The sequence below is a fragment of the Equus quagga genome, chromosome 7 (assembly GCF_021613505.1).
Source record: "Equus quagga isolate Etosha38 chromosome 7, UCLA_HA_Equagga_1.0, whole genome shotgun sequence".
Lineage (NCBI taxonomy): Eukaryota > Metazoa > Chordata > Mammalia > Perissodactyla > Equidae > Equus > Equus quagga.
The window spans coordinates 8,761,814-8,775,357 of record NC_060273.1 but is presented as its reverse complement, the minus strand read 5'-3'; the positions used below and the strand labels follow the sequence as shown (position 1 = coordinate 8,775,357).

General features: G+C 51.6%; 1 protein-coding gene across 1 annotated transcript in view; it reads left to right on the top strand.

Moving 5' to 3' along the window:
• The first annotated feature begins 6,053 nt into the window (after positions 1–6,053).
• Positions 6,054–13,544, top strand: part of TEKT5 (tektin 5) — a 35,794-nt gene continuing 28,303 nt past the window's right edge. The window contains exons 1-4 of the mRNA XM_046668224.1: positions 6,054–6,629; positions 9,358–9,441; positions 10,054–10,124; positions 12,028–12,171. Of these exons, the coding sequence (XP_046524180.1) occupies positions 6,054–6,629; positions 9,358–9,441; positions 10,054–10,124; positions 12,028–12,171 (875 nt within the window). The remainder of the gene's footprint in view (positions 6,630–9,357; positions 9,442–10,053; positions 10,125–12,027; positions 12,172–13,544) is intronic.

The following is a 13,544-nucleotide window of genomic DNA, read 5'->3' as shown; positions in this document are numbered from 1 at the left end:
GTCTCCTCAGCCCGTCCTGCGCCACCTGCCACAGAGATATCAGAAAGAGAGTGAGTTTTCCAAGAGCGTGGTTTAAAGGAGATTGAAAACAATCTCGTAGCTGTGGATGAGGGATCTCCAAGCAGTGGGGCACCTAGTGTATTTGACGCTCTCCTCCTGTCTACAGCAATATTCCAGTAATGATTATGCTCCTGGCTAGTTTTTCAGTTTTGGTACAGTTGACAAACACAAAGATTACATTTCAATTTTAGAGAGAGTGAGTTCAGGGGAAGATTTCCTGTATGAACTAAGATATCCATTTTCCAAACAATTTTATTACGCCTTGCAGGTCACGCTCTGCTTCACTGTTCTGCATTCTGGACACAAGTGAAAACTCGAAGTGGTCGCTTAGAGGGACAGAGCAGAAGTAGCCTGTGTTCTAGTTTCTTCATCTTCCCGTGCGTGAGTGGAGCCTGCGTGTGTGCGGGCTGACCGCGTAGCTGGGCGTTCTCTGAATTGCTTCTCTGAATCTACCTGTAATACACTATTTATTAAAGAATAAGTAATAAAAATGTGCTGATGTGAAATTTACAAACGTTTGATTAAAATTCAACAGTAACCTAAACAGAATTACCAAGGACCTGGCAATTCCACTCCTAGGTGTATATTCAAGAGAATTGAAAACGTAAGTCTACTCTCAAACTTATATAGGAGTGTTCATAGCAGCATTCTTCATAATAGCCATAAAGTGGAAATAGCCCACATATCCATCGACAAATGAATAGATAAACACAAGTGGTCTGTCCATGCAGTGGAATATTATTCAGCCATAAAGAGGAATAAAATACTGATAGCCACTACAATATGGATGAACCTTGAAAACCCCGCTGCCCCTCCCTTGGTTAGCCACTGCTGAGGACTTCCCTAACAGTCATGCTCCAAGGGCCTTACTTTCAGTATTTTTACTTCCTACATTTTTATAAGCTGATTCTTTGGGTCTTTTGGACTGAATTGTCAAGTTTTACTATTCCTTTTTGGTGAGTTTTGGTTGAGCCATGGCTGTTTTCAATTTTTCTTTCTCATTTAATGGCATCTGAAGTTCTAGCATTTCATCCATCCATCCATCCATCCATCCATCCATCCATCGTCCACCCATTTTGTCATTCATTCAACAAACCCAAATTGTGCATCTACTATGTTCCAGATATTCTAAGTACCAAGGATACAGTGAAGGTCCTTGCCCTCATATAACTTGTTTCAGGGCCTCGCTCCTCCAAGTGTGGTCCTTGGACCAGCCTCACGTGGGAGCTTGTAAGTGTTGCAGCATCTCCAGCCCTGCTCAGCCCTACTCAAGCAGAATCTGCATTTAGCAGGATCCCCAGGTCATTTGTGGGCCTGTTAACTGTGAGAAGCACAGATCGCAAGGACTAGATGGGAACTTAGGTGTGGGTGAGACGGAGTGTTTTTTAGAAGTTAAATGCATCCTCGATAAAGGAGACCTTTGGAAAGTGGCTTAGGAAATGCTCTGATTCACCCCTCAGCCTGAGTCTCTTCGCATTTTGGACAGTCCACAGCACAGTACTTTTGCCTGACTTTCAGGCACCCAGAATTCTTCTGTATTGTTCACTGCAATGGACAGAGTAATCACCCCCAAGATGGCCATGTCCTAAGGCCCGGAGCCTGTGACTATGTTGTCCTGTGTGGCAAAGGAGACTTTGGGGGTATGATTAAGTTAGGGGTCTCCAGCTGGGACATTATCCTGGCTTATCTGGGTGGGTCTCATGTGAGCAGAAGAGTTCTAGTAAAAGGCAGGCAGGAATTCCAGAGGGGAGAGAAGATGCTGCGGACGCTGCTGGCTTTGAAGATGGAGGAGGGGCCTCGAGCCTCTGGAAGCTGGAAAGAGCAGGGAGAGGAACTCTGCCTTGGAACCTCCAGAAGGAGCCAGCTCTGCCCGCACACACCTTGATTTGAACCCCTTGAGACTCATTTTGGATTTCTGACCTCCTGGGCTGTAAGAGAACAGATTTGTGTTAAATCACTAATTTTGTGGTGGTTTGTGACATGGAAACAAGCAGACCCACACTCAGCCCAGAACATGACTCCACATTTGACAAAATGCCTTTGATTCTCGCGAGAAGCATGCTGTTTCTCTAGATGACCCGTGTGATTTCAGACAACCTGGACATGGCCTCTGGCTTCCCCACTTCCTGGCTGGGTCCTTCATTTGTGAAGTGCTGAGGGCCGTGGACTGAATCGGGGCCTTCCCTCTGTGCTCTGTGGAGCCGTAGCTCCAGGGGAAGGTCCCCCCTCGCTCCCTCCAACCAGAGCCCCTCACCGCCCTTCGTGTCACATGCCCTGCTTCTCTGCAAGAGTTTATTTAAACACAACCTCCCACATCAGAGAACGTGTTTGAAAGCCGGCTGCTTTTAAAAAAATATTTATACTAAAATGTTGGGGAGACAACAGAAACCCGACTTTCCTGAGATGTTCTCTGAGCTCCCTGCCTGCCCCATCGCAAGTCCGTCTAGGATTTTTATCTGGCTCTCTTTTCCCAGGGGAAACAGGGAGGGCATTACCCTAGCCATTTCCGGAGACTTGCTGTGTGCCGTTGGGCAAACAAATTCACCTCTCTGAGCCTTAGTTTGCCCGCAAATTGTCAAATGAGGGAGTGAATCATGCCCGCCTCCCAGCTTTATCAAAAGAATCAATGAAATGATGTGGCCAAGTGTGGTGTGATAATAACAATACCAGTGACAATGGTTGAGCGCCAACTCTGTGCTGAGTGCCTTGCTTTGCCCTTATTTGATTCTCACATCTCCAGTCCGAGGGAGGCACAATGACTGTCAGTGTCCAGGCCGGGAGAAGGGGTGGCGCTGGGATGCCACTGGAGGGAAAGGCCGCCTCTGCCAGGACAGGTCCTCTGTGCACACATCCTGGCCCAGGGGCTCCTCAGCCCGCAGTCCCTGAGCCCGTGATTGGCATTTGCGTAAACAGACTGAAGGGGAAGGTTAAGGCCAGATACTTAACAAGTCTGAGAAAACGGACTGTTTGTATCTAGCCTCTCCCCAACGTCTCACCCCCAACGTGGATTCTCCCCTCTTTTTACAGCAGAAAAAATGCACGAGTCATGTGTACATATATATACACACACACATATATGTACATATATACATGTAGGTATGTATATGTAATATATATGTCTCTCTCTCTCTATATATATATATAGTATGTGCAAAGCTGAGTATCAGAATTTGAGATCAATCCTTTTCTTCCAGGAGCCCCATTTGCTTAGGAAAATCAAGCTGGAGCCCCGGATGGCTGAGTGAGCGATGAGTGAGTTTCTCTGGTGACAGTTTCGCTCTGTGGATGGCCAACTCTCAGTGGGGTGTGTCCTCACCCATCCCCCCCAACCATTCCAGCAAGCCACCTGGAGCCCGGGTGAGCCAGGCCCCAGACGCTTCCGGCCTGCAGCGAGCTGTCCACGCCGGGACTCCAAAAAAGTCACCAAAGGGACTTTTTCTGCCCGTCTCCTAAGGCCCATCTCCTAAGGCCCGTCTCCTAAGGCCCCACCCCTTTCCATAGCAGCCGTGTGACTGGTGCCAGGTGGGGGGCCTTGGCATTTGTGCCAAGGCAAACGGTCAGGAGCCGCCACGCCTGCCTCATGTCCCTCGTGTCTGATCGGAAGCCATCGCCAGGGTTCAAGGAAACCCTGGCTGCTCTCCCCAGAGACCCACAGGATGGGAAAAGCTCTGCGACAGGATACGTGCACACAAAAAATATATGGTAATAAAGTAGGTACCCAGAGGCCCACAGGAGGGGAAACCTTCAAGACAGTATATATCCAAGTAAAAAATGTACGTGCCCTGCCTGTAACTTCCTGTGGAAGTTATGCTCAGACATGCCCAGAAATGTATGTGGAAGGATGTTGATTGCACTTGGCATTGTGCTGAGGGAGAGAGGCTGGGCTCAGAGGACTGTGCGCTCCATGATCCCGTTTATATGGCGTTCTGTGGGGACAGGGCCCACTGGTGGTTGCCGGGCTCAGAGGCAGAGGGTAGGGCACAGAGGAACTTCCTGGGTGACGGAGGTGTTATGGTCTTGATGGTGGTAGTGGTGGTGCGCCTGTGCACCTTTGTCAGAACTCATGAGACCGTGTGCTGAGAGGGAGAATTCCACTGTGTGAAGATTGTGCCTCCACACCTGGCTTAAAGAAATGCACGTGGGAGGACATTGATGGCAGCCATGTTTGTGACAGCAAAAGACAGGAAACAGCTGAAATGCGCAGTCATAGAGAATGGTCAGTAACAAATAGCACCTCCACATAAGGGAGTACTACACGGCTACGAAAAGGAAGAGAGATGTGTGTATACCAAAATCAAATGATCGCCAAGAGTTATCTGGAAAATGGTGCATATGGTATTTACCATTTGCGTAAAAAAGGATATAGATTTGTATATGCTTCTATGCATAGAATATCTTTGGAAAAATAAAAAAAATTGATAATAGTAGTTGTATTTGAGAAGTAGCTAGGAGTGATGAGAAAAATCTAAATTTTACTTTATACCCTTAGATACTACTCATGTTATTAATTTACCATGAACATTTAGTGCTCAAAAAATACCCTGAATCTTTCTGGTCCATTTCTTGACTGCCCTTGATATACAGGCTCTTCCTGTGTGCGATGTTGCATCTTAACAGATCGTGCAAGGTAAGCCTTGTGGGTACAAAGGGGGTCCAGAGCCCACCTGGTTTTCTTACCACCCCCTACAAGATGGGAGTAGCACTGCTTTCTTTATGGATTTGCTTAACCCATAAAGCATCAGGTAAAGCATCGGGTATACAGAAGGTGCTGAATTGATGTTATTTCATCGGGTAAAGCATCGGGTATACAGAAGGTGCTGACTTGATGTTATTTCTCTCTGCCTTAGTCTGCTCATACCCACTCTGTTTTTCAGTCCTGGTTTTAGGCAACTGGAGAGAAAATTCCCACTGACCATCACACTCCGCTCACGGGGACCATTTCTGGGCTGTGTTCTTCTCTTTCCCATTTCAAAAGGGGGGAAGGGCCCCACAAGTCAAGCACTGCTCTTGTTCTGTACCTGGAGATTTTCTTGCCACTCCCACCAGCCAAGGATGGGGGAGCGTTTCTTGAAGGGATAAAAAAATATTGGTATAGAATAGAGGGTTGAATACTTTTTCTGGAATAATAAGTCTCATCCATTCATTCAATGGCATGCTGGGGGCTGGACTTACAGGTGAGCCAGAGACATGGTCTCCACCTCCTGGAGGTCACAACCCCCCCTTTATTGAGGTCGGGTCTATTGAAGTATAATTTACATACAGTAAGTTCACCCCTTTTAGTGGACACCTTATGGGTTTTGATGAATACCTGGAATCATGTAAGCCCCAGCACAGTCAAGGCAGAGAACCATGCTATCCCCGTGCCCGGACTTCCTCGTGCTCCTTTGAGGTCAGCCTTCCCCCCAGCTCTGTCTTCTTTACGGATCTGCCTTTTCCAGAATGTCCTCTAAATGGGATCATACAGGATGTGGCCTTTGAGTCTAGCTGCTTCCCCTTCGCAATACATTCGAGATTCATTCGTGCAGTTCCGTGTGTCCAGTTCATCCGTTTTCACTGCTGAGTAGTATTCCACGCTGTGGATGTACTGCTTTGGTGCCATCTTGGGGACAAAGAGAGAAGAAAAGCACCTAACCTTGACTTCGTTGGTCCTGAGCTGATGGAGCTGACTGGAGTGGACCGCATTAAATTTTCTCCCACAGGCGGGGTTAGTTCTGGAAAGGCAGGTTCGATTGTTACGATGAAATGGATAAATGCCGTTGCCTGCACCTCCAGCTCTGTGGACGGAGAAACGCATGTTCACTCGGCTGGGGACGATAAGGCGCCAGCTGGCCAGAAAGTGAGGAAGGGCCCAGGAAAGCCCCGCTCCCCCAGGCTTTGTGACAACAGTGCCGAGTCACAGAGGTCCTGCCTGTCCCTGAGAGAAGCTTCTTCCCCTTCCTGGGCGCCCTGGCCCCTGGGGCAGAGTTTTGCCTGAGTGGGGCTGAAGGGGGAGGATGCAGTTCCTTGGAACCACTCAGACCGCCAGTTATTGTGGCCCCAGGAAAGCCTCTGGCTTTGGTGTGCTGCCTCCGGCTGTGCAGGCTCCTGTGGTCCAGGAATGTTACCAGCCCTATTACCTGCCTGGGTATCGCTACCTCAACTCATGGAGACCCAGCCTCCTCTGCAAGGTGTCTGATGTCCAGACCTGCCCAGACGAGGGAACCACGTGCAGAAGCCCCCTGAGGCCGCCCACCATCCTGCCCGTGCTCCACTCCACGCTCTTCTGTCGCTACAGCCCCCGTGACTGGGACCAGACCAACCAGCTGCAGATCGGCGGGGCCGAGGCCTCGCGGCTGTGGGCTGGCCGGCTGATGGGCGACTCCATGCGGCTCATGCAGGACAAGGACCAGCTGACACGCCAGATGCAGGAGGGGACCTGCCGGAACCTGGGCCAGAGGCTCTCGGATATCAGCTTCTGGAAGTCTGAGCTGAGCTATGAGCTGGAGAGGCTGCTGAACGAGAACCACGGCATGGAGAAGGTCAAGAGGCGGTTGGAGTGCGCAGCCGAGGAGGTGAACTGTCCCCTGCAGGTGAGTGGCGGGCCGGGAGGGGGCGAGGAGGCCGCTGCGACGCAGCCCCACGCGCCCCACTGCTCTTGAGTGAAGATCAAGGTGACAGGAGCCTTGCAGGTCTGTTTAAGCTGCATTATCATCTATGATCAGTTTTTAAGGTAAAAAATAGAATCTTAGTCAATTCAGGATTCTCCCAGTCAAATCAGGGCTCCTCGGACTGGATCGAATTTCCTTTTCTCCTTGGGAGAATTCTGCAGTTGCGTCAGAATTGCAGAGATTTCACCAAGACATTACATGCATGCCTGTGCGTGCCTGTGCCTGCATGTGTGTGTGCATGCGTGTGTGTGTTGTGATGGTCTTAAGAGGAAACACAGTAACTGCTTTATTTTTCTCCATAGCCCTTAGCACCTGCTAACGTACTCTGTAATTTATGCATTTCTGTCTTTATTGTTTTTCTCCCTGCTAGAAATACAGGCCCAATGAGGGAGGGATTTTTGTCTGCTCTGTCACCAATGTGTTTAAGACTGTTAGTCTTTGTGATGTCCCCGTATGCCTGTTCTGGTTGCCTGTTGTCTAGACCAGCGTTTTGAGTGGCTCCCCAGCCTCACACAGTGTTGGTACACAGTAGGCACTCGATAAGTATTTGTTGAATAAATGAATAAATACCTGGCTGTGGACGTTCTCGATGCTTCTTGGTCTCCAGTCTGCAGGCAGATCCCAGATCATCTGGCTTGGCTTGAGCTGCATGTAACAGACACTCGACTATAGCAACTTGGTCAAATAGGAACCCATTTTTCTATCGTGGTGAGAATTCCAGAGGGAAACCGATCAGGCTGCTGCAGCCTCCGCTGGATGCCAGAAGGGACCCTGGCTCCTCTCTTTGGTTTGCCCATCCTTAGCATATGGCTTTTGTCCAGCTTGCAAGGAGCATTTTGGTATTCTCGTTTGGGGCAGGAAGATGCGGGTAGGACAAAAGGCAAATGAGCCAGTTGTGTCGTCCCTGTTTATCAGGGAGTATCAGCTTTCCAGAAGGCCCAGCATGGGAGTCCATTTTTAGCCCATTTGCCAGAATTTGCATGGGCTCCGTGGCTGCCAGGGAGTCTGGGTAAGTGTTTTCATGCGGTCCCGGCGTGGACACTGGGTGAGGAGCCAGCGGTGCTGTCTCGTGCTGTGGGAGCTCATCTTGGCCACACAGGATGAGGTTCTGCTGCTCCCTGGAGCGTGTAGGGACTCAGAGCCTCCTGCCTGGAGCAGCCGTTTCCACTGCGTGTCAGGGGTGGGGACTTCTGTAGCAGAGGTCCTGCCTCCAGATCCCCCCAGAGACATGGCACAGGTTCCAACCACTGGGGGTGTCCTCCTGTTTCCCTGTACCCCCAGATTTCTCCCCTGCTCAGGCACCCAAAGCAGCATCCCAGATCTCTTGCTCTCCTCTCCCACTCTCTTCTCGCTCTCCCAGCCTGGCTGGAAAACCCAACTCTGCCCCAGCACACGTGGCCACCTCTGACAGCCACGTGGTGGCACGGGGACCAGAGGCATCTCGGCTTTATCGACTTCTCTCCATCTCCAGTATTATGGCCTCAGTGCCGGCGGCCTCTCACTGGACAGTGTGACTGCCTCCTTCCTGGCCTCGCCACTTCTCCCCTCCAACCCATTTTCCAGACAGCAGCCAGAGGGGTGATTTTAAATATTAAACCAGACCACCACACTCCACTGCTAAAACCTCCTTGTGGCTTCCTAATGCATGGTAGTCAACATCTAAATTCCTTGTCATAGCCTCTAGCCTCCACACGGCGCAGCCTCTGCCCACTGCTCCAGCCTTCCTTTCTCTACTCCAGTCCCAATGGCTTCCTGTCTTCTCTTTCTCCTACCTCAGGACCTTTGCACCTGCTGTTCCCTCTTCCTGGTGCATTATTCCCATTCATCTCTGCTGCTTCTAGTGATTCAAGTCTCAGTCTGTCACCTCCTTAGAGAAGTCCTCCTCAGCCCCCCACATCGCCCTGACAATTTTCGTGACAGCCCTTATCACCGTCAGAAATGATCGAGTTTCTTTATGTGTTTAATTGTGTGTGTTCTGGCCCCTCTGTTAGAACTCCATTAGAGCAGGGACCATCGAGTTCATTGCAGTGTCCCCAGAACTTTGATCGAGAAGGACACAGACAAGGGACTCAGGAAATTTTTGTGGAGCGAATGAATCCCCCTCCTTTCTGAGTTCCCAGATGCCTTTGCATCCCGACACCAAGACATCACCCTCTCCTGCTTCCTTCGCACCCCCACTGCTCTTTGTGACATCACAGGCTAGGGGCCCAATCACCGTTCTTCCTCAGTCTCCTGTTCCCCAGAGTCGCGGCTTCTCCTGTCTTCTGTTCCACTCTGCTCGTGTCTCCATGACAGTTATAAGGTCCATGGCCATGCGGCAGGGTTGCCTGGGTCTCACTTGGCCCTGGCCACTTTCCAAAGGGTTTTCACGTATATTCACAAGCGAGATTTATTGACAGTATTCTGAGCGCTCTCCACCTGTCAAGCGGACTTAACCTGTACAGCAGACCTGTGAGAGACGCACCAGTGTTGCACCCATCTGCAGTCATGGCCCCACAGCGCCCACCCAGATGCGTGGTGATGAGACCACGTGAAGCATCCAGGTTTCTGGGCGTGAAACAGGTCATGGCGATGGTGGGTGTGCGTCCCCTCCGCTGAGGGTCTGCATCCAGCTGCAGGAAGGACACACGCTTCCCGCTGCTCCCTACAGGTGGCCCTCGAGTGTCTGTACCATCGCGAGAAGAGGATAGGGATTGATTTGGTCCATGACAACGTGGAGAAAAACCTTATCCGGGTAAGGTGCCCCTGGGTCTGCCCAGCCCCCTGAGCGGGCAGGGAGGGCCAGCTGGTCAGAGAGGTTTCTGAGCTGCCCGTCAGGAGCAGAGGCCACATGAGTCTCCCCATGCAAAGTTAGGGCTCCGAAAGCATGGGTGGGGGCCTCAGGTGTAGTTTTGGAACAGGGAGAAATGAGGTCAGTGACCCTCAGTCTTTTCATCTCCAAAATGGGCGTCCTCGTAATAATACCAAGAAATAACAATAATTAAAGCCAGCGTTTATTGAACACCAACTGTATGTCACCCGTTGTACCAACTTGTATGCATTGTTTAATGATAAAATGATCTGTAGGTGAGCACTTGGCACACAGTAGGTGCTCAATTTTCTTTTAATCTGGAAGTATATAAAAAGAAAGGAAAGTAGGAGAAAGAGTGTGGAGCCTCGACAGTCGACCACGGCAGGCCGACCCTGTGATTGTGCGGGTTGAGGCAGGAAATGGACCCCACCCTGACCCTTCAGCTCACGAGGTCCAGGGAGGCAGTGAGAGGCGAGGGGTGGGGGCACTGGCCGGGCAGACAGGATGCTGTGAGTTTCTAAGCGAGACCGCTCTCTCTGATGTTTTTCATTGCAGGAAGTAGATTTGCTCAAATGTTGCCAAGATCAGATGAGAAAACTAGCTCAAAGAATTGATATCCAGATGCGGTAAGAGCTGTTCTCTCTCCCTCTTCTTGGACTTTGTTTTGGATCTCTGGGGTTGCTGGGGGCAAGCCAGGTGGACCCCCCTGTCTCTTAGTGGTTCTTTTGGTCAGTGGTGTGCTGCTAAATGTTTAACAACCAGTTCTCCAGGAAAGAAAAAAAATTCCTGATTAGTAGCATTTGCCAGTTTCAGGGGTGTAAATGCTGCCTCTGGGACTGACTTCAGTCTCCCCCAGTGAGGACCCTGAGATGTGCGCCATTGATTTCCATGAGCCAGCACATCACTGGTCCTTCTTGTTTGCAGTGAGGGCTTTGCAAAAGCAGTGGGCCTCTCTGAGGCCCCGCTCAGCCCGTGGCTTCCCTGTGCCAGTTCTGAACTTCAGGATCGGCTGAGAGTGGGTGGCATTAGGCATCAAGGTGAGAGGCCGGGCCGGGCCCTCTCCAGGGGGGCTGGTGGATGCCTTGAACCAAGAGTCTTCCAAAGGAATCAGCTTCTTGTTCTTGGAAGATTGTGTAACTGGTGTCCTCACGAGCCAGGAGGCTCCCATTGGGATTAAAGGGAGGCTGGAGTTTTACAGGGCTTGGGGCCCACAGTGAAGCCTTGGGCACCCAGCTACCCCGGAGGCCACCTTCCTGCCTGACCCTTGAGCTAGACACTTGCCTTTAACGCTTGCAAGGCACGCTGCTTGGCTGGTTTCTCCTCCTCCCTCACTCAGACGGAGACAGCAAGAGGCGGGCTGGAAACCTTACCGGGGCTGCCCCTTGCTGCAGTGCGGGGCATGTGGGCAGCCCCGGTAAGGATGCTCAGGGCTCAGGCAGCTTGCAGATAGGCTCTGGGGGCTTGGTGCCTTGGCTTGACGTACCCCAGAAACAGCAGTCACCCCTCCACACACACACACAGCAGCCCCTCAGCTCTACTGTGGCAGTGAGAACTGAGTGGCAGGGTTGTGACAGAAGCTCCCAGGATGGAATAGCATCCCGGGCAGTGTTGACAAGCTACGTGCAGGTCAAAGGGCCCAATCTCTGACCCTGCCCAGTCCTTGGCTCCGCCCGGTCCCAGAGTCCATCATCCTTAAGGAGCAGGTCACCAGTCCCTGAACACCTAGGAGTCTCGAGCTTCTCTGCTCTTGTGCGTGTAGTGTCCTCAGCTGGGAATTCTCATTTGCCCACCCAACTTTGTCCCTAGTGTCTACTGCTTTTGTTAGGAAAATCCAGCTCCGACGCCTCCTCGGAAGCCTTCCCTGACCACCCCCTCTCCCTGAATTAATGCCTTCCTCCTCTGTGTTGCTGTTACCATTCTGTACGGTGTTTAATTTTCCTGTAGTTACTTACGCAACTCTGTGAGCCACCTGAAGGTAGTGACTGGGTCTTATCCAGGTCTTTTCTACTCTGTGCCTGGCATAGGGTCAGACACGATGATTTGTGAACTGATTTTGTCCAGAGGGTGAGTTCATATCTTCTTAATCAGGTTGGCAAACTGCAGCGGGAGGGCCAGGACTGGCCCACCACCTGTTTGTGTAAATAAAGTTTTATTGGGACAAAGCCACACCCATTCATTCACGTATTATCTATGACTGCTTTCTTGCATAGCTGAGTAGTTGCAACAGAGACCATATGACCCACAAACCTCAGATATTTACTACTTGACCTTTTACAGTAAATGTTTGCCTGCCCGCGTTCTAAATGACAACAGGTCTGCATGGATAGGGGCAGGGGAGGCCCTGGGCAGTGGTGGGGGCATCACAGTGGGAGGAGGGCTGAGAAGCCACTGGGGGTGGACAGAGCACCCTCTTGGAAGTCAAAGACTTGACTTTCAGCAGTGGCTCTGCACCCACCTGCCGTGTGACCTGGGGTGACGGACTCTGGGTAAGTGCACCATCCAGGGACAAATTTTTCTCCCCTACCCCAGGGATAACCGAGATTCTCAGCACGCCCTGGAGAGGGACCTCGAGGACAAAAGCACGGCCCAGTTTATCGATGAGAAGTGCTTCAACCTGAGGAACACGTCAGACTGCATCAGCTTCTTCCACGGTGTGGAGAAAGTCGATGGCACGTAAGCACTGGGCTCCCGCTCCCCATGCCTGGTGGGGCCTGAGGGGAGCGAGGGTTTCTGAGTCTCCTGCTGCCAAGGAACCTTAAAGAGGCATCGTGTGCCAGCCAGTGTGAGGCGCTGTGGATGAATGGGGATCCTGTGTCGCAAGCCACAGCATCCAGTTCTGGCAACTTAAGACACGATGGAATTCGCAGGAAGGCTGTGAGAGCCACAGACTCAAGGGGAAGGTTCTGGCAGCTCGAACAAGCCAGGGAGTGGGAGCTGATCAGATATGTTGTCAGAGCACCACTGTCTTTCCAATCTTGCCCCATTTTGCCCGAGATTCAGATTTCAGCAAGAGCGAGCAAGCGATTGGCTTAATGAGGGCCACATGGCCACTGCCACTCGGCCAGGGCGTGCTGGGGCACCTCGATGGGCAACTCCGCCAAACCAATCCCAAAACAAAAGGGCTGTAACGAGAAGGAGGGGGAATTCAGGCTCGGCAGGGAGAGCCAACTGACGCCCACCAGCGCTGGAAGTGGTTTAAGAGAGGCTTCTGGAGCCAGGCTGCCTGGCGTGTGAAGTGCTGAGCGCAGAGCCTGGTGTAGTGGTATGACAATGGCTAACGTTTACTGAGTGCTTGCTGTATGCCCTCATTTGCTCGTCACAACAGCTGTGAGGTAGGTGCCTTCTCCACGCCCGGCCCTGTCGGGGCCACATCACAGAACCTCCTGCAGAACTGAGGCATGCTTTCCCAGTTGGCAGTCCAGTAACGAGGGCTCTGGGTGCAGGCCGAGAGTGGCGTCTGTTTTGGTCCCTTTTTAAAAATTCTCTCGCATGTAGCATTGTGCTTGGCACGTAGTAGGTGTACAGTAAATATTTGTCAAATGAAAGGAGGAAGAGAGGGAGGGAAGAGAGAAGGAAGGAAGGAAAGGCGTTTTCTGGCAGCGTCCTGGGCCCACGCCCGGGGGGCACTTTCTGGATCGTGGTAAATATGGAAGGGATGAGAGGACCCTTTGTGGTTTCTGGCAGTGCCAGCTCCTGGGGAGCCGCCTCATGTGTCTGACAAGGTTGACTCCCCCACAGCGCTACAAGGTGATTAGGCCTTCAGGGGCCTCAGCCACAGCTGCCCAACTGGCCAGGGGGTCTGGAGGGTTCTCTTCCCAAACTGAGGCCTCCCCGAAAACGGGGCAGCCAGGCCGGCTGGCAGAGACTCGATTTCCATGCCCAGGAGGGGTCCGCTGTTTAAGGTCCCTCTTGCAGCGACCCCAGCTGGAAAGAGAGAGCCGCCATCGGTGGGGACTAACAGCTCCCCAGAGGTACTAGCTCAGGGCTTCGTATTTGGGGTTTTCTTTTCTCTCTCTTTTTTTTAAAGATTGGCCCTGAGCTAACAT